The 17,702-nt window shown below is 40.4% G+C and overlaps 1 protein-coding gene across 1 annotated transcript in view; it reads right to left on the reverse strand.

Moving 5' to 3' along the window:
* Positions 1–635: 635 nt before the first annotated feature.
* The window catches only part of CTR9 (CTR9 homolog, Paf1/RNA polymerase II complex component), a 28,667-nt gene continuing 11,600 nt past the window's right edge, over positions 636–17,702 (reverse strand). The window contains exons 8-25 of the mRNA XM_029957494.1: positions 15,481–15,588; positions 14,862–15,098; positions 14,542–14,631; positions 14,300–14,428; positions 14,006–14,189; positions 12,394–12,482; positions 11,534–11,719; positions 11,342–11,429; positions 10,560–10,708; positions 8,704–8,820; positions 8,401–8,546; positions 7,145–7,216; positions 6,546–6,681; positions 6,254–6,400; positions 5,715–5,872; positions 4,535–4,631; positions 4,197–4,309; positions 636–1,721 (exon numbers count right to left, since the gene is read on the reverse strand). Coding sequence (XP_029813354.1) covers positions 1,301–1,721; positions 4,197–4,309; positions 4,535–4,631; positions 5,715–5,872; positions 6,254–6,400; positions 6,546–6,681; positions 7,145–7,216; positions 8,401–8,546; positions 8,704–8,820; positions 10,560–10,708; positions 11,342–11,429; positions 11,534–11,719; positions 12,394–12,482; positions 14,006–14,189; positions 14,300–14,428; positions 14,542–14,631; positions 14,862–15,098; positions 15,481–15,588 — 2,667 coding nt within the window. The 3' untranslated portion in view covers positions 636–1,300. The remainder of the gene's footprint in view (positions 1,722–4,196; positions 4,310–4,534; positions 4,632–5,714; positions 5,873–6,253; positions 6,401–6,545; positions 6,682–7,144; positions 7,217–8,400; positions 8,547–8,703; positions 8,821–10,559; positions 10,709–11,341; positions 11,430–11,533; positions 11,720–12,393; positions 12,483–14,005; positions 14,190–14,299; positions 14,429–14,541; positions 14,632–14,861; positions 15,099–15,480; positions 15,589–17,702) is intronic.

Consider the following 17,702-nt stretch of genomic DNA (forward strand, 5'->3'; position numbering starts at 1 on the left):
GCACACACGCAGCCCACGGCCTGGCACACACTCCCTGACTACTCCACTGGGCCGGTCCCTTGAGTTGTCGCAGTCTCCTGTCCTTCAGGAAACCTTGCCTTGACTTTACCCTCCATTCTGTACCCACAACCTGTGCAAACATTCCCCTTTTCACACCATAGGGACCATGAAGTGATCTTCTCCATTAGACTTTAGCAGAAAAGACCATTTATCTCTGCATTTTCAATGCCTAATAGAATAGTTATTGATTAAATTAATTACAGCTTTCCCCCAAACTGTACAGTGCAACATAAAAATGTTACTCTGTTAATCACTGAAGTATTGAAAATACAAATACATATTATTAGTACCTTAGTTTGCTTGCATCTTTAAAAAACCCACAAATCTATAAAGAATTATAAAAGTTGTGGGGCACCTGGCTGGCTCAGTCGGTACAGCAGGAGACTCTCGATCCCAGGGTTGTGAGCTGGAGCCCCAAGTTGGGTAGAGAGATTACTTAACAACAAAATCTTTTTAAAAATTTATAACATTTTGAGTCAACACACTTCAGCTTAGATCAGGATCTTCCAAATATTTGCATGTTTATGCTAAATTTTCACACACAAAGGTACTGAGCAAATAAAAACGACACGATGTCCAATAAAAGTTGGTAAGAGAAGTTTATTGTTGTGGCTTATGTAGGTCTTCGCATTCTACCAACAGAAAAGCATTTGTCCACATCTTAGTCGACTTAACAAATTACATTATCTGTGGTTTTATCTACATGGCTGCAGTGTTACACTATTGGAGAAAACTTTCCTTTCACTTGTACTTTGGTGTGATTATACAGTAGATAGCTCTTCCTCCAGGAAATAAAAATAGTCTCAATCTAAACTTAAAATGGAACAAAAACAGGAATACCAAGTTGCCTGCACCCTTGGTGCAAGGCTGCAATAAAAACCAAAACAGTGTGCTGCTTAACACACGAAGATGGCGAATCGTCTCTGCCAGTTCCAGTCAAACCTCCGTAGGAATGATTAGCGTCTGGGTTTATTCCTCCTGCGGTTTTCACACGTGACGGGGAGAACTGTACCACGATGAGGCAAAGTCACATTCTTCACTTGCTCAGGGGACGCAGATGCTGGACTTTAGCACAGGAAATATCTCTTGGGACTTAGTAACATACAGATGGGTAGGGAAAAAAAACTGCCTTAGGAAAAATTTCACAACTGTTTGACTAAACATCTGAAGCATTTCTGTCACAGCTTTCATATATTAAAAAAGTTTCCTCCAGAGATGAAGCTTATGTGTGAAATGAACCCTAGTCGCTATCATCTGACCCACGCTCTGAGCCCCGATCCGAGGCCTCGTTGTTGGATCCCTCTGGTTCGGATTCATTTCCAGAGCCTTGGCCAGAGCCCTCGTTATCAGAGCCTCTCTCGGAATCGTGGTCGGACTCGGCACTTGGAGAAGCCGGGCGCGAGTCCATCTCAGAACCTCCGGAGCGGCTTCTCCCGGACTGCACAGACTCGTTGTCAGACTGTTCAGAACCCGAGGGCCTTCTCTTTCTGGCTGGCTGGTCGCTGTCCGAATCCTCATCCGACTGCTGTCTTCGGGGCCTCCGGGGACTGCCGGCCTCGCTGCCAGACTTGTCCTGGTTCTCGTCAGAATCGCTGTCCGAAGAGGCACGTTTCTTCCGCCGCTCACCGTCGTCGGAGTCGCTGTTGCTGTTGCGGTGATGTCTGGCAAAGACAAGCACTGGTTAGACGCCAGGGGTCTGGCCAACGGGCGCCTTGACAAGCAGAGAACGCGTTCTAAAAAATAAGAGCATTTAATGTTCTACTTCTTGATGTGGATGGTTTACACCGGGGTTCACTTTGCGATATTTGTTTTGTGTACTGTTTTGTAAATTTGGTATATTTCACAATGAAAAAGGACTAAAAAGAAAAAAGAATAAGGCACTTCAGTTATAACACAGCACTTCAACAGTAAAGGACGACTCTCACCGGGTTCTATCAGGCACCTTCCATCAGAATGAAGCACGTCTCAATTTCATATATATTTTATGAAAAGGAAGGGCTACATTTATCTTTATAATCAAATTCATAGCAGCAGAGGTGAAACCTAGGATCCTGCTTGGCTGTAGGGACTCTCCCAAGGCTGGATGAGTGGGACCACCCCTCCCCCCATCCTATCAGATCCCTGAAGAGCAAAGGGACCCTTTCTATCCAGGACTTGCTGCTGCTCTCGTGCCCCCCACCAGGGTGCGTCTTACTCAAAATACGCAGCAGCCGGGGCTAAAGGCTTTGTAGCTCACTTCCTTTTGCCCTGAGTTCCCCTCTACTTATCAGCTGATGGGTTAAAGGGAATGGGACTTGTACCTATGCTTGGGATGGTAGTGTCACCCAGGAGATCTTGGCTTCCTGGAGGTCTCCAGAAGAAAGAACGTTCCCCTAATTGCAGTGACAGCTGCTCACCCCCCAGAGCTCTGGACAGGAGGACATACTTCCTGTGTGGCATATTGTTCAGTTTTGGTTTCCATGGAAAGGAATATGAAATGCCACAGGGGTCAGTCTAAAAAAGGCAAAGGAGATGTAATACATTCCTCTGTTTGGAAATGAAACCATCAGAGGCTCTTGGTGCTTAAATGTGAAAGAAGAAACCTAGACACACACTAATGTAACTCCGGTCACCCTGAGTGGATATGAAGAGTGAGTAAGAGGATGCTACGTCCATTCCCTACATACACTGAAGGCCAGTGGGCCTCCTGGGTCCAATGTCCACCATTCTACCTGGTCAAATAAGAAGACTTCGTGACGGTCAGGAGCAAGTTTAACTGATGCAAGTGGCTCAAATCAACTTTGCCTTAACCTCATAGTTTGATAGCAGCTCAGCCTCCCACAGACCTTTCTGCCTGCACATTTTAACAATGCTCATTCTAAAACCTTACATTCCACTGCTCTGCTCTTGCTGGCGTCTTACCACTGAGCAGGGCAGCACTGTAGGCAAGCGCAAAGCAACCCCAGTGTGTGTCAGCCCGTGTCCTCAGAGAAAAAAGGAACTGCAGTCTTCACAGGTGTTTCCCTAGAGACTGTTACCTACGAGGCCAGCACCCCCACCGGCACCCTGAGTTCCCTCCACACGCCAACTGCTCACCTCTAACCAACCGGCACTCCATTCTTCTTCCAAGATTCGACTCAAACAGCCTTTTGTTTACAAAACAAGTCTCTTACAACCCTCCCTCAACTCCAGGTTAGGTATGGTCCCTGGAGAGCAATACCGTAAGTGACTATAAGTGACCATACCTATCCCACTATAAGGCGGCTTTTGGTTTATGTTACACTTCACTGCTTCTAAAACATAAATTCTCTGAAGGCAGAGTCTATGACTTTTTCGTCTGTATCCCCAAGCGCTCAGCACACTACCTCATGGAACACCTAATGGACGTTGAAATGACTGTTGAACAAATGAATGAAATGATTCCATCGGAAGAAATACAAGGGGTGGGGCAGCATTAAGACTCCTAGTCTGTGAATCCAAATGTGGGGACAGGGGAACCTCCAGCTTGAGGAACAAGGTCAGGACAAGTAAAACCAACACAGCTTTGCCAGATGCGCCATAAGCTAAAGGAGAGTACAGGGTAAGCAGTCTAGGAGAAACTGTGCACAGAGCTGAGTCACTACTGCCCTCAAGACAGGAAATTGTCAGAAAGTCCCATTTCCACATGACCAGGATTGGGCTACTTATAACAGTTTTAGCCAGTCTGGTAAGTGTAGGAAAGTGATACAATTCATTTAGAAGGATGCCATCCAGGAAATTTCCCAATATCCATAGAGAGACGAGATTTCAAAATAGGTTTTCTTCTCTGAGGGACAAACATGTCTCAGGGACAGGTCAAAAGGACAGGGTTAGATTAAGATGTGTTTCTCCTACATATGAGATTCCAGGAAGCTGGAGGGAAGACATTCTGGCACAGTGACCACTCTTATCGGAACGTGCGAAGGGAGGGGTGCCTAGGTTGTTCAGTCGGTTAAGTGTCCGAATGACTCTTGGTTAGGTCATGATCTCACGGTTCGGTTTGGGAGTTCAAGCCCCACATCTAGCTCCGTGTGGCTAGTGCTGAAACTGCTTGGGATTCTCTCTCCCTCACCCTCTCCTGCTCGCAACCTCTCCCTCGAAATAAATAAAGAAACATTAAAAAGGGGGGGAATTCATACCCTTCATCAGCAATTTTAAGTTTATCTTCATCTGAAGAATCATCACTTGATGATATTATGGCTTTGGATTTTATTTTTCCCTTCATTGAAGGAGGCAGACGCTCTGGCTTGGGCTAAAGAAAGAAGGTCAGACATAACGGATTAATCAAGAGTCCCAGGTTGCATCACGTTAGGACATCTTCTTAAACTAAGTCTGTGGTGTGACGATAACAAAGAGCAACCAATACACTTTAAAGAAGCACGTGTGCTTGAAGAAACTGCAGGGAAAGATACATTCTTACGTAGAGCAATCCCTTATGCCTCCAGCGGGAATGAAAACCACAGTACTATAAACTTACAGCCTTCTTCTTCTCCACTTTTGGTGGACGGCGCTTTTTCGGTTTGGGGCCATTTTCTGTTTCCTCATCATCAGATCCTTCTTCTCCCTTTGGAGGTCTTAAATAGTGAACATCAAGAGAAAGTCTGTCAAGATTCACTCATGCCTAGAAAGTCTAAGACTACTTTGTCATCAAAATATTATTCATTCTGAATGCTATTCTCTACTGGGCTATCCTCATCCATACTGCAGACTCATCAAGGGCAGAGGCCATGATTTACAGCTGCTGCACACAGCACAGGAGTCTGCAAGAACCATGTATTTATGCAATGTCCACCAAATAATTTACTCTGTTGAGTTCTCTTATTCATCTTAAGAGAAACCCTGAATCTTGTCTTGGTGGAGGGACAGAGAATGGGAGAAAAGACCCAGGCTCTAGATCTCACATCTTTCCTCTCTTCTTCCTTCCTTGCCAGCTACTCATTCCAGGCCTGCTGATGGCTTATCATAGCTTCACAGCTTTCATTTAACAGGTTCGTGTCAGAATGAATTCATTAGGTTCTTCCCCAAGTATAGTCAGCCAAGGGGTGGGAAGACCAGGTCTTGCTAAGATAGCCGACTGGAGGTTCCTGGACAGGGAAGCACCACCAGTGAGGAACGGGACAGCTCAGGGGCGCCTCCAGTGAGACATGGGCAGGGCACCACATACCTTAACAGCAAATGGCACTGAGAAGACTAAAAGGCGCTTTTCTCAGGGGCACTTGGGTGGCTCAGTTGGTTGAGCGTCTGACTCCTGATTTTGGCTCAGATCATGATCCTCTGGTTTGTGCATTTGAGCCCCAAATTGGGCTCTGCGTAGACAGCACAGAACCTGCCTGGGATTCTCTCCTCTCTCGCAGCCCCTTCCCCACTTGCATGTGCATGCATATGCATGCTCTCTCAAAATAGATAAACTTAAAACAAAAGTAAAATAAAATAATAGCTGTGGATATGTGTGGAGGTTCTAGGTTCCCCGGGGATCCGGTGGTGGGGTCTATCTTAGGACTATAAGGATTAAAGTAGGAAGTAGGGGAAACAGAAGGCTTCACTGTCTAGGAAGATCAAGTTATGACCAGGTTTTATGAATCTAACACAAGAAAGATTCAGAAGGCGAAAGGTCTTTTGCCACCTTTATGAGGCTATTCACAGCACACTGATCATACCTTCTCCTCTTTTTCTTTTTTCTTTCACCACCCTCCTCATCTTCTCCTTCTTGTTCACTACCACTGCCCTTTCTTCTCTTCTTCTTTTTGGATATAGGCAGGTCATCATCGGTATCGTCATTGACAAATTCATCAAACTCTCCTCCCTTTTTAGAACGCTGAAATCCAAACGAGATTATAATCAGTTCTCTCCTGGCTGATGGAATGAGGCCAGGTTCCTATCAGTCATTTGAGAAATGAAGGATCTTTTACCAAACTGCATGGGAGGGGTGCCTGGTGGGGCCCATGTTTTGAAGACTTCTAATTAGGGTGAGTGGCTCAAGTGGCTTAGGTCACCACAAGGTCCAATGTACTGAGCTAACGCTGGAATGCATTTCCAAATAATACCATATAAAGCACGGTTTTGGAAGACTGCCTCTTAGCAAAGGAGGAAGTCAAAGCTAAGGACTAAGCGCTGAGTAAACAGACCAATTATATTCACTTCTGAAAGTCAAATGACAGGGATGGTGCCATCAGTGCCAGCAGGAGTCACATCTTACCCGTCCACCACCACCTCCTCTTTTCTTTTCTTTTGTTGCTTCGGTCTCTCCAGTAAACATAAGAATATTTTTGGTTTTCTCAACATACTGGGCCCGTTGTTCCAAAAGTTTCTTTTGCTCTTCTTTTTCTCTGAGACGTTTCTCTTCCTACGAGGAAAACAGAGTAGGAAAAAATTGCATCAAAATGTTGAAAAAATATCACGACTACCAGCAGGACTTCTTTAACATGCAAGGCGTATGTCTGTGTGCACCCCATTCTTGTGTTCTAGTATAACTGCAAACAGATAAATACCTGTTCTTTAAGAAGTTTCTGCCTTAACAGCTCCTTTTCTTGCTCTTGTTTGGCCCGTAACTCCCTTTCTTCTTCATCTTGTTTACGTGCCCGGGCCACATGGTACTGGGCCTGGCTCAGTAAGTCAGAGCACTGCCTACAATATTCCAGATTTAGAGAAACATGAATGCAGCTAGTACATTTTCTGTTCAAAAACTCAGGATCTGTTTTCCTTACATAAGCTAGAGAGCCAGATCATTAGCAAATATCTATGGAACATTTTAATTAGCAAAATTAACTGAGTTTCTCATAAGTCAATATTGTCAACTATAGTAACTTTCCAAATTATAAGAGTCCTCTCTAATCACAGATATATTTTCAACATTATCTTCGCATGTGAATCAAAGAGTCAGAATAGATAGAAAGTATTTTCCTCACACAGTTTAAGTACTTGTACTAAATTGATTTTGTCCTATGCTCTGAAAGGACCCTTGGAAAAAGGCCTTGGTCCAGGCTGGAGAGTCTCAGACAAGCAGGAAACACCGGCCCCTGGAAGGCCGCCCGGCAAACATCGATATAATTGTCCACCCAAAGTCACCTTCCATAAATAGTAACATTACCTGGCTTCTGTAGCGGCAAGGGCCAAATCGAACCTCATTTTATCTCCCACTTTACTCAAGTAACTGAAGTATCTAAATGGAATGAGAAAATAAAATTTCACTGAAGAAAAATGCTAATGAAATAGGCCCTTTAGATTTTTATTACTTTTTAAATGTTTATTTATTTATTTTGAGAGGGGGGAGAGAGCCAGGCCGCCCGAACGGGGTAGGGACAGAGAGAGACAAGGAGAGAAAAAAATCCCAAGCAGGCTCTGCACTCTCAGCACAGAGCCTGACGTGGGACTCAGTTCCACAAACCAAAGGATCATGACCTGAGCCAAGACTAAGTTAGACAGTCAACCAACTGAGCCACATAGGTGCCCTGGCTCTTTAGATTTTTAATTTGTCCTACAAAAATAGTCTGAGAAAAGGCTTACATATTGACGGACTTACATGAACCCATTTGATACATGAAAGGCTACTCAATAAGAAAATTATATATGAAACTCACTTAAAAAAAAGACTCTCATCAATGTAATATTCAATATGTTTAATAAAAAACAAGTTCATGAAGATAAGCAGTCATATTTAATATCATCAGGAAATTCACAAATAACCAAAAATCAGTTCAGGCAGCAAATATTTAACTGAACACTGTATTTACCAAATACGTCAGCATGGAGGTTAGAAAGTGTAGGCCATAAAGGCACTTAGTCTATCAGGCGAGGCAAAAAAAAAAAAAAATGCTTTTATAAGAATTTAGATAAGGTTAAACAAAACCTGAAGAGATATCAAGTTTTGAATTTACCACACACTGAATTACAAATAAATCCTGTAAAAGTACATAAGTTTTGAGCTCAGCTGCAGAAACCTATTCAATACTTAAGAGGACAGGCCTTAATCCTAGCTCAATGAAAATTAATATTCCATGAAAAGACACAGCAGTATAAGTAGTAAAACCAACATAAGTGGAGTCCAAAAATTTCAAGTGTGTAAAATGCTGGGTCATATTACTGTCAGATCAATGAAAATTTAGGGCAAGCTTGCAAAGAAAGCTAGCCAGCCAGCTCTAGGGGACACTTCACCATCCAAATCTGGCAGGGTCCTGGACACAATTTGGCGCCACCTGGTGGCAGTCACCTGCTTTGGCTTAAAAACCACTGGAATGCTTCTAGTAGAGAGATCTATTCTTCAGGGAAGTGATTTTCAGTACATTTGAGACAAGACGAATTTAAAGAAAGAAAGCAGTTCAAAAGTTGTTTCTACAAAATCTTTACCTATGTGCAAGCTCCAGTTCTTTCACAGCATTAAGTACTTCCTTCAGATTACTCTTTTCATCTTTCAGAACAGAGGTAGCTAGTCTCTGCAGGACCAAGGCCACATTAAACATAAGCACTGTATCACTGGGCGCCACGTGTCTAGCCTACAGATAAAAAACAAAGCAAATATTTCACATAATCTAATGACAAGAAAAGAATTTTATTCAAATAGAATGCTAGGTATACAAACATGCATAAAATAGAATAGAAGTATATAACACAGCATAGAATTAAGTGAGAAGAATGAGTTTTCCTTTTCACCTTTAGCAAAGTCTGTTTGCATTCCTGTAACTTGCCACACTTGAAGAGGGCCCGGGCCAAATACAGTACAACTTCAGTGTTCTGGTGCTTATAGAACTTTCTGAGGCAGTTTTCATACTATAATAAAATAAAAAGTTAATAAAAATACAACAAGGATTAAGTGACATTGTCATTGTGTAACAAGATCTCAAGCAATTTTAAAGCTACACGAAAAGGTGTTTTACCCTCTGAATGGTTAATTTCAAAGAATATTTTGAGAATGATTTTTGATACTCACCAGGATACATTTTCACAACACAAAAATCTGATTTAAAAAAAAAAATCAAACAACAACTAGATACTCAAAATAGTTTTTCCATTTGAAACTTAGACCAATACTGAAAGGATAAATAGATTGGATGGCTTTTTTCATATCTCTGGCAATAAAATCTATTGACAAGATTATTGACAAGTTATTAAAAGTTACACACCTGGCTCCTTTGGGCTATACTCTCTACCATGTTTCTTTAGGATTGGTGGAATCTACTGGCAATGAGCATGAGAGGTCTCACAGTTCTGGTTGTTAGGTTCTTGGTGAAACCAATATATGGCAATACTGGTGTCAATTTTGTCATGAATACTTCACTTTTTGACCATGGATCCTATCTTGTCATAAGTACGATCTTTTTCATGGAAGGTGGTTAGAGGTTTCCCCCTGAAAATTAGCTTGCATTTTCAAAAGGCAACATTATCATCATTCTGCAGATCAGAAAGGCCCATCTCCAAAAATACAACCTCTGAGAATACTGTGTGCAGTCTGGGTCCTATAAATCCTTGTGACTTAGTGCCTTTCAAATATTCTGAATTTGATAATAATACTCATCCTTCTTAGAAAAAAGTTAGCCACTTCCAGGAGCCTGGCCTGCTATTGTCTTCAACCTCTGGCAAGAATCTTATTTTTTCTAACCATAATATTTCCCATAGATCCTAAGGATTTTTTACTTTTTAATATGCCACAGATGCTAAATATTTAAGATTTATTTTTTGGTAACATCCACATCCAACATGGGGCTTGAACTCATGAACCCACTATCAAGGGTCATATGCTTTCCTGACTGAGCTAGCCAGGTGCCCCTCGACCCTATATATGACTCTTTTACTTTAAGTTCAAGCACTCCACAAATATGAAAGGCCTAACAAAATTCTATAGTGATAAAAACTAATCCCCATGGAATTTTTTTCTTTTTAAAATGTCATTTGACTTTTCTGAAACTCAGTTTTCCCATCTGAGAATGAAGAATGTAAAACGAGCAAACAAATATTAAATCCTATTTTCTGGGTGCTTACTGATATACTAGCATGTTAGTGCCAAGTATGGTGCCCAGTACTTTTCATACTGGATCTTTGCACAATTCTGTGAATTTAAGGTACACGATCTCCATTTCATTAATGGGGAAACAGGGTCAGAGAGAATGTCCTTTGCCCAAGGCATGCAGTTAGGGGTGGAACCAGGACTCCTATCTCTGTCTGGACACCAAAGACTGGCCTTAACATTATATGATGGTAAGCCTGTGAACAGACCCAGTGTCATAAGAAATAGCATGCAGCTCCGTGACAGAGTGGCTAAGAAAACATCTAATGAACACAATAGGGGCGCCTGGGTGGCTCAGTCAATTGAGTGGCTGACTCTAGATTTCAGCTCAGGTCATGATCTCACAATTTATGAGTCTGAGCCCCACATCGAGCTCTGTGCTGGCAGTGTGGAGACTGCTTGGGATTCTCTCCCCCAATTCCCAGATTGTTCTCTAGGTAAATAAACTTAAAAGACAAACAAACAGTGAACACATATAAAAATATCTTGAATGATAAGAAATTACCATCTGAACGGCACTGATATACTGCTTCTGTTCCACATAGATGTGTGCTAGATTCAACCACACATCACTGATATCTGCTGTTGCTTCTCTTACTTGGGCAAACACATCACGAGCTTCACGAAAATATCCTTTGTGGGCCAAAACAGCTCCTACAATTATAAAAGGGTTCACATTTAAGAATTTTCTAATTATAGGGGAGCCTACGTGGCTCAGTCGGTTGTTAAGTATCCAACTTCAGTTCAGGTCATGATCTCATGATTCGTGGGTTCAAGCCTCACATCGGGCTCTGTGCTGACAGCTCAAAGCCTGGAGCCTGCTTCAGATTCTGTGTCTCCCTCTCTCTCTCTGCCCTTCCCCCACTCACACTCTGTCTCTCTCTCAAAAATAAACAAACATTAAAAAAAAAGTTAAGGGGCGCCTGCCTGGCTCAGTCAGTTAAGCACCCAGCTTTGGCTCAGGTCATGATTTCATGGTTTGTGGGTTCAAGCCCCAGCTTGGGCTCTGTGCTGACAGCTCAGAGCCTGAAGCCTGCTTTGGATTCTGTGTCCCCACCTCTCTGTTCCTCTCCCATTCATACTCTGTCTCTCAAAAATAAGTAAACATTAAAAAAATTTTTTTTATTAAAAAAAAGAAATTTCACAATTATAGCCAGAAAAACAACTAAAAGCCCTATTTTAATATAACTACGTTTATTACATTTAGAGAGAAATAAGGATCTACAAACGTTCTTCTGAAAGCATTCATTTCACAAATCACTACAGATGCTCATGTCTTATAATCACCTATGCCATTAGCAGCATACAGATTCTTTGCATCATTTCTGAGCACTTGTTTGTAGATGGCCAGGGCACGATCTTGATGACGCTTTTCCTATAAAAAGAAAAAAAATTATAAAACAAAAATTCAAACAGGAATCAAGTGTCAGTTTTGTTTTAAAGAGACAAAAAGAAAAGAAAGAGACAAAAAGAAATTACTTTTTCTCGATCTCGGGTGGGCTGATGCAAAGTTTGGAGCCAGACATTGCCAAGGGCCAGCATAGAGTATGTGTCACTCTGTGTAGATGGTTGTTTTAATATTCTCTCAAATTTCTTCTGTCCTGGACCCCATTCTTGTTTTGCTAAATGAAGATTTCCAATCAAAGACCAAGCATCTGGATGGTCCTGAAACACACAAAGAAAAAGAAACAAAATCTGTAATTTGGATTCATAAATATTAATCATCTTCCACAACAGCTGATTACTGAAGAGGTTTACAAGCCACAATTACAAACTGAGAGTAGGGATAGATTAATGAACTGTAAAATCACTTTAGCGTGTAGTTATCAGTGTAAGAAATACAACAGAATGGACTACAGGAAGGTTACCAGGGTACTGCACATGGCAGCAGGCCAGAAAGACTTGCAGAATCTTAATTTTAGTTGTTGTATACACACGTGTGTATAATTAACTATGATGTAAAATCTATTTCTGTGGCTCACAATCAAAAAGTTTACATAACTTCTACACTCTAGTAACTTTTTTTTCCCCCAAAATAAACTTAGATTGTATTGCAGTTTCACTTAACAGTATATAAAATGCTGTGTTGTGACAGGTATCAATTATCCATTAGATACTGAATCAATTTTTCTTAAAGCACTACTAACTGCTTGCTTTTCTTGAAGCTAGATCATTCTGAAAATTGACTGTTAGACCTATGTACACTCTAGTAACTTTAACAAGTAAATGAAAGAGGGTGATGTCAAGATATTAGAAACAATGATAGTCATTAAAATGAAAATCTAGGGAGAAAAAGGTGAAATAATTGTTTTTCAAACCTAAGAGTTAATACCACCAACCTGATTAATCTGAAGAGCTTCCTTAAACCAATCTGAAGCTTCATAAAAATTTCCTTTATCTCTAGCCATGGCTCCTAGGCGGAGATAGCCTAAAAAATATACATTTAAGTTTTTATGTTTAAAATATTAACTATAAAAGATCATGATTTTATAGTCATACTTTTGAAACAATTGATTTTTGTTAATACATTCATAGAATGAACAGAAAAATCCCAGAGGTGAAAAAAATTGAGCACCAATGAAATTAATTAATAATCTAACAAGTTAAAGAGCAATTCTGTCGCCATCAAGTCTCACTGTTTGAAATCTCAGATTTATTTCTTCCACTCTATTCCAATGCTCACATCCTGGTCTAAGCCCTTATCTCCAGCAAAGGTATTTAAAAACTCAGAGCTGTTCTGTTTCCAGTTTCTCTGATGCACAGCAGCGTCACTTTTTCTTAAAAAGCTGCTTGTCATAAGGCAAAATAGTGAAACATGGACTACTAGGGATTGATTTCCAATTAGAAAACTTGGGCTCTAATTGTGGACTTCCACTTAAAGAACAGTAAAGGGGCGCCTGGGTGGCTCAGTTGGTTAAGCGTCCGACTTTGGCTTAGGTCATGATCTCACAGTTCGTGAGTTCGAGCCCTACATCGGGCTCTGTGCTGACAGCTTGGAGCCTGAGGTCTGCTTCGGATTCTGTCTCTCTCTCTCTGCCCCTCCCCTGCTCACAGTCTGTCTTTCTCTCTCAAAAATAAATAAACATTAAAAAAAAAAAAGGAACAGTAAATAGTACATTTGTTGCACAAATGTAAGTTGTAATTTTCTCCAGAAAATGTTGTTCTTCTCAAGAAACTAATAATGGCTTACTACTTCCTATCAAACCAATTCAAATTCAGCCTAGCATTGAACTAAAATCTTATTTATTTTAATCACTTTTGTATCTATAACAGCATGACAGAGGCTAAGTTAATTAATAGCACCTGATTTAACCAGAGTCAAAATATCACAACTTTATGTTCTTTTAAGGGAAATACAGTATTATAAATTGCTCTGTCGGTTGAGTGTCCGACTTCTGCTCACATCATGATCTTGTGGTTCACAAGTTCAAGCCCCACATCAGGCTCTGTGCTGACAGCTCTGAGTCTGGAGCCTTCTTCAGACTCTGTGTCTCCCGCTCTCTCTGCCCCTCCCTGACTTGCACTCTGTCTCTCTCAAAAGTAAATAAACATTAAAAAAAAAAAAAACTTTCTGAATTTTGCGATGTCTAGGATGTAAAAACACAAAGTAGGACATTTTAGTAATATTATTTTGAAGTAAAACAGTGCTCGTCCTATTATAAACATTGCAAAAATGTGAGTATGAAATCAGAGCAGGAGCATCAGAAAAATACATCCATCACCAAATATGCCAAGGAGTTATGCAAAGTCCAATAAGTATAGCTGACCCACTTAAGTATCTAAGATAAATTTAAGTGAAGCTGCATCTTTTTTATTTTTTTTGCCTTGAAGAAAAGGGGACATTATAGTCATATTTTTTTACTTTTGGTTCTAAGAAAGATTTGTTTTCAGGCTAAATTTTTGCTGCTGTTGTGGGAATTTAAATTCATAAAAAAAAGTTTCAATTCTTACAGTCAACATAATTAGGATGTTCCCGTAAAATGTTTTTATACAGTTTTTCTGCTTCATGGAATTCACACATTGCCTCATACAGCCGGGCTAAGTTGTATGATGTTGTAACAGATATGGCATTATAATAATGTTCATCATGCTCAGCTTCGGCCTTTGCACGATCCAGTGATGCCAGAAAATATTTCTATGAAAAAGAAAAGAAAATTACATTATTAAAAGACTTAGTTGATACATCTAAAAAGGTGTGCATTCAACCTGACAGTGTATAAGAAGAGAATATTTCTATTTTCCTACCTTTGCCTCCCCTAGATTTCCAAGTCTAAAATGGAGGGCACCCACATTATTCAGAATCTCTGGTGGGACATCGGCCTGTACTTTCTCCTGAAGGATCCGTGTAGCCGTTCCATAGGCTGAAAGGGCACCCTGCATTTTCATGGTGGAGAGAATATGGTTTAAGTGAAAATGAAAGGGAGAAACACTACACCACGTTTCCAAAAAATACACCAGGTAGGAGACAAAAAGCACTGCTAAAATACCTGTATATCAGTCTGTTCTAAGATCTGCGCCAATTCAATCCAAGCTTCAACATCATCAGGATACTGTTCCGTGACCTTCTTCAAATGGCCCTGGGAGAAAAGAGATCAAGCTAAAGCAGGCTTTGTTAAGCCACTATAGGCTGCCAAAGTAAAAAGTGGTAGCTACTCTCCCTTGTTTAATACGTCAACTGTCCGTTATTTCAACGGGAACAAGCTCGGCTAACAAAACCGCTTCCATCATATCTCTACTAGCAATAACAGGAATGAGGAACAACAGTCTAGTGACGGCAGAGCATAGCTAAGATTTTTAAAAAATATACCTTAGCAATATCTCGTTTTTCTTGATCTTCTGAGGCAGCATATAGAGAGCCAAGAATTTTCATAGTTTCATAATTATTAGGATAAGCTTTCAAAACTTTCTCAAAGCACTGAGATGCATTTTCTTTGTCACCTCGATATATATACATTTGTCCCAAACCAAAAAATGGCAGCACAAAAGACGATGAGGCAAACTGTGTGGCTTGATAGTAGTACTGGAAAGCTTGGTCATAATCTTCCTAAAAAATGAAATAAAACAAGATCAACAGTATGTACAAAAGTTTCTCTCTCTCTTTTTTTTTTTTAATGTTTTTTATTTATTTTTGAGAGAGAGAGAGAGAGAGAGAGACAGTGTAAGCAAGGGAGTCAGAGAGAGAGAGGGAGAGACACAGAATCCAAAGACAGGCTCCAGGCTCTGAGCCAGCTGTCAGCACAGAGCCTGATGCGGGGCTCAAACCCACAAACCGTGAGATCATGACCTGAGCCGAAGTCAGACGCTTACCAGACTAAGCCACCCAGGTGCCCCTCTCTGTCTTTTTAATGTGCAAAAGTTGTTAAAAGACTTGCAAAACTACAAAACAAAAGAATGAGATATCTGGAGAAGGTGTGAAATGGCCTTACCTGCACGTGGAATGATCTAGCCAGCTGGTAGCAGCTTTCTGCTTGCATAGCCTCCACTTCCGTATTATGGAACGCATGGAGAGCCAGGTGCTGGACTTTACTATAATCCTGAACAAGGAGATCCAGACACAAATGAGTAAATTCAAACAACTCGAACAGTCTCAATCATAACGTGTCCTCAAATTTCATTTTTAAAATATGTTCACTGAATTAACCGTAACAGCGCTATACCCAGAACTACAAATCATTTGTCTCATTCCCCTTGCTGATAACTTCAGGAAAGATGGGAACTCACACTATTTACCTAGAACTTAACATTACATCTCTTACTTCACTTAATCCTGCAACAATTTCGAGTATCTGCTTTTGTGATGAGAAAACCTAAGAGAGGTTAAGTCCCTTATTACTAGTAAAGGGAGCAGTTACAATTTATTGAGAACCATTATATACCAAGCACTGTAGAAGGTATGATACTTTCATCAGTTCTAGGCTCAGTCAAAAGTTTTGCAAAAAGTAACATTATCGTTTTATTGATGGGGAAATGGAGGGTTCAAGAAATAAAGTGTGTTGTCTCAGGTGGAAAAGCTAGAATCTGAATATAATCTTTTTTCCTAACTCCAAAGAAAGGTTCTAACACATGAAGGTAGCAAGCTTAAGTGACGAGATTTGACTGCAGCTCTATTTGAAAAGGCTGAAGATTTATACGATCTGAAGAGAAACCAGAGTATGAGCTCTATTTGAATACATGGGTTATGACTTCATTTGGATTACTGAGCTAATCTCCTGAGAGTCCTGAAGTCAGAGTTTATACATCAGGGACAGGAAACAACTTTCTGGTTTTAATAAGAATATGTTTTATCCATTTGACTATAGATCTGATCTGGAAAGCCTGTTTGATCAATGGACAGTTTCAACATTTTAAAAATAAGGAGCAGTAACGTAATTGTAGTTTTAGCAGTAACTGTTTCCCATTAGGTAAGTATTTAATATGCACATTACATTTAATCCTAAATGCCACTCCTCAAATCCTATAAAGTAGGTATAACTTTTTTACAAGTAAGAAAATTAAAGTTTAGGGAAATTATTTGCCCAAAGCCACTTAACTATATAATTGTGATAGCTGAATTTGAACCAAATGATTCAAACTCTACACTTTGAATTATGTTGCACAGCCTTGTAGCTACATTTATATATTGGTCCCTGGGATGAGGGTAAAGGTCAAATATTGGGTTTGGAATATACTTTAATTTTTCTGTTTTTGTTACTCCTTGACTCAGGTCACACCTTTTGGGGAATAAAATGATTCTACTTTGAAATTCAAAATAAAATGTATTAAAGATTACATTCCATTTTAAAGTCCTCATTCACATCTCTTTGATTTCCCCTCATGCCCTAATTTTTGTCCTTAATCCACTCTGCATTCTAGCTGCTTCTCTTTCCAATCAAAAAACCAGTCTCAGTTCTCAGTTCTTTCTGGAGGTCTGTGGTAATTGCTCCAGGAATCATCATGGCTCCTCCCATCTCTAAACCCACTTTACTGAAGTGTCTGGGATATTAATTAATAATACCTCCCGCCCTCCGCCCATTAAATGATTCCTCTATAGGGGAGGCAATGCAGTGTGGTGGGCATAAAATTGAAATATTACATCTCAATTTTCTAGATGAGTGAATTTTGGCAAGTGATGTTACTTAACTTTGCTGAGCCACAATTTTCTTTCTTTGTCTTTTTTAATGTTTATTTATTTTTGAGAGAGAGACAGAGCACGAGAGTGGGAAGGGCAGAGAGAGAGAAGGGGACACAGATCTGAAGCAGGCTCCAGGCTCTGAGCTGTCTGCACAGAGCCCAACATGGGGCCCAAACTCAAGAACCATGAAATCATAACCTGATCAGAAGTTAGACGCTCAACCAAATGAGCCACCTAGGTGCCCCTCAATTTTCTTATCTATAGAAAGAGAAAGAGAAATATCCTGCCTATCTCCTAGGGCTGCTGTCATGACAAATCAAGAAAACATATGTAAACCCGCTCTGTAAACCTTTAGGACATATAATCAGTGCAAGAAGACCTCACAGGGCTGATCACATATGAGGTGTTCAGTAACACTCAAACAGACTGGCTTGATTTACATATTTCAAGTATACAGTCTATAAAAGATTTGATACATTCTAATCATGTTAAAAAGCAAGACTTTACCTTCAGCAATGGAAGGATGACTAGCATTGA

The sequence above is a fragment of the Suricata suricatta genome, chromosome 11, assembly GCF_006229205.1.
Source record: "Suricata suricatta isolate VVHF042 chromosome 11, meerkat_22Aug2017_6uvM2_HiC, whole genome shotgun sequence".
NCBI classification, from domain to species: Eukaryota; Metazoa; Chordata; class Mammalia; order Carnivora; family Herpestidae; genus Suricata; species Suricata suricatta.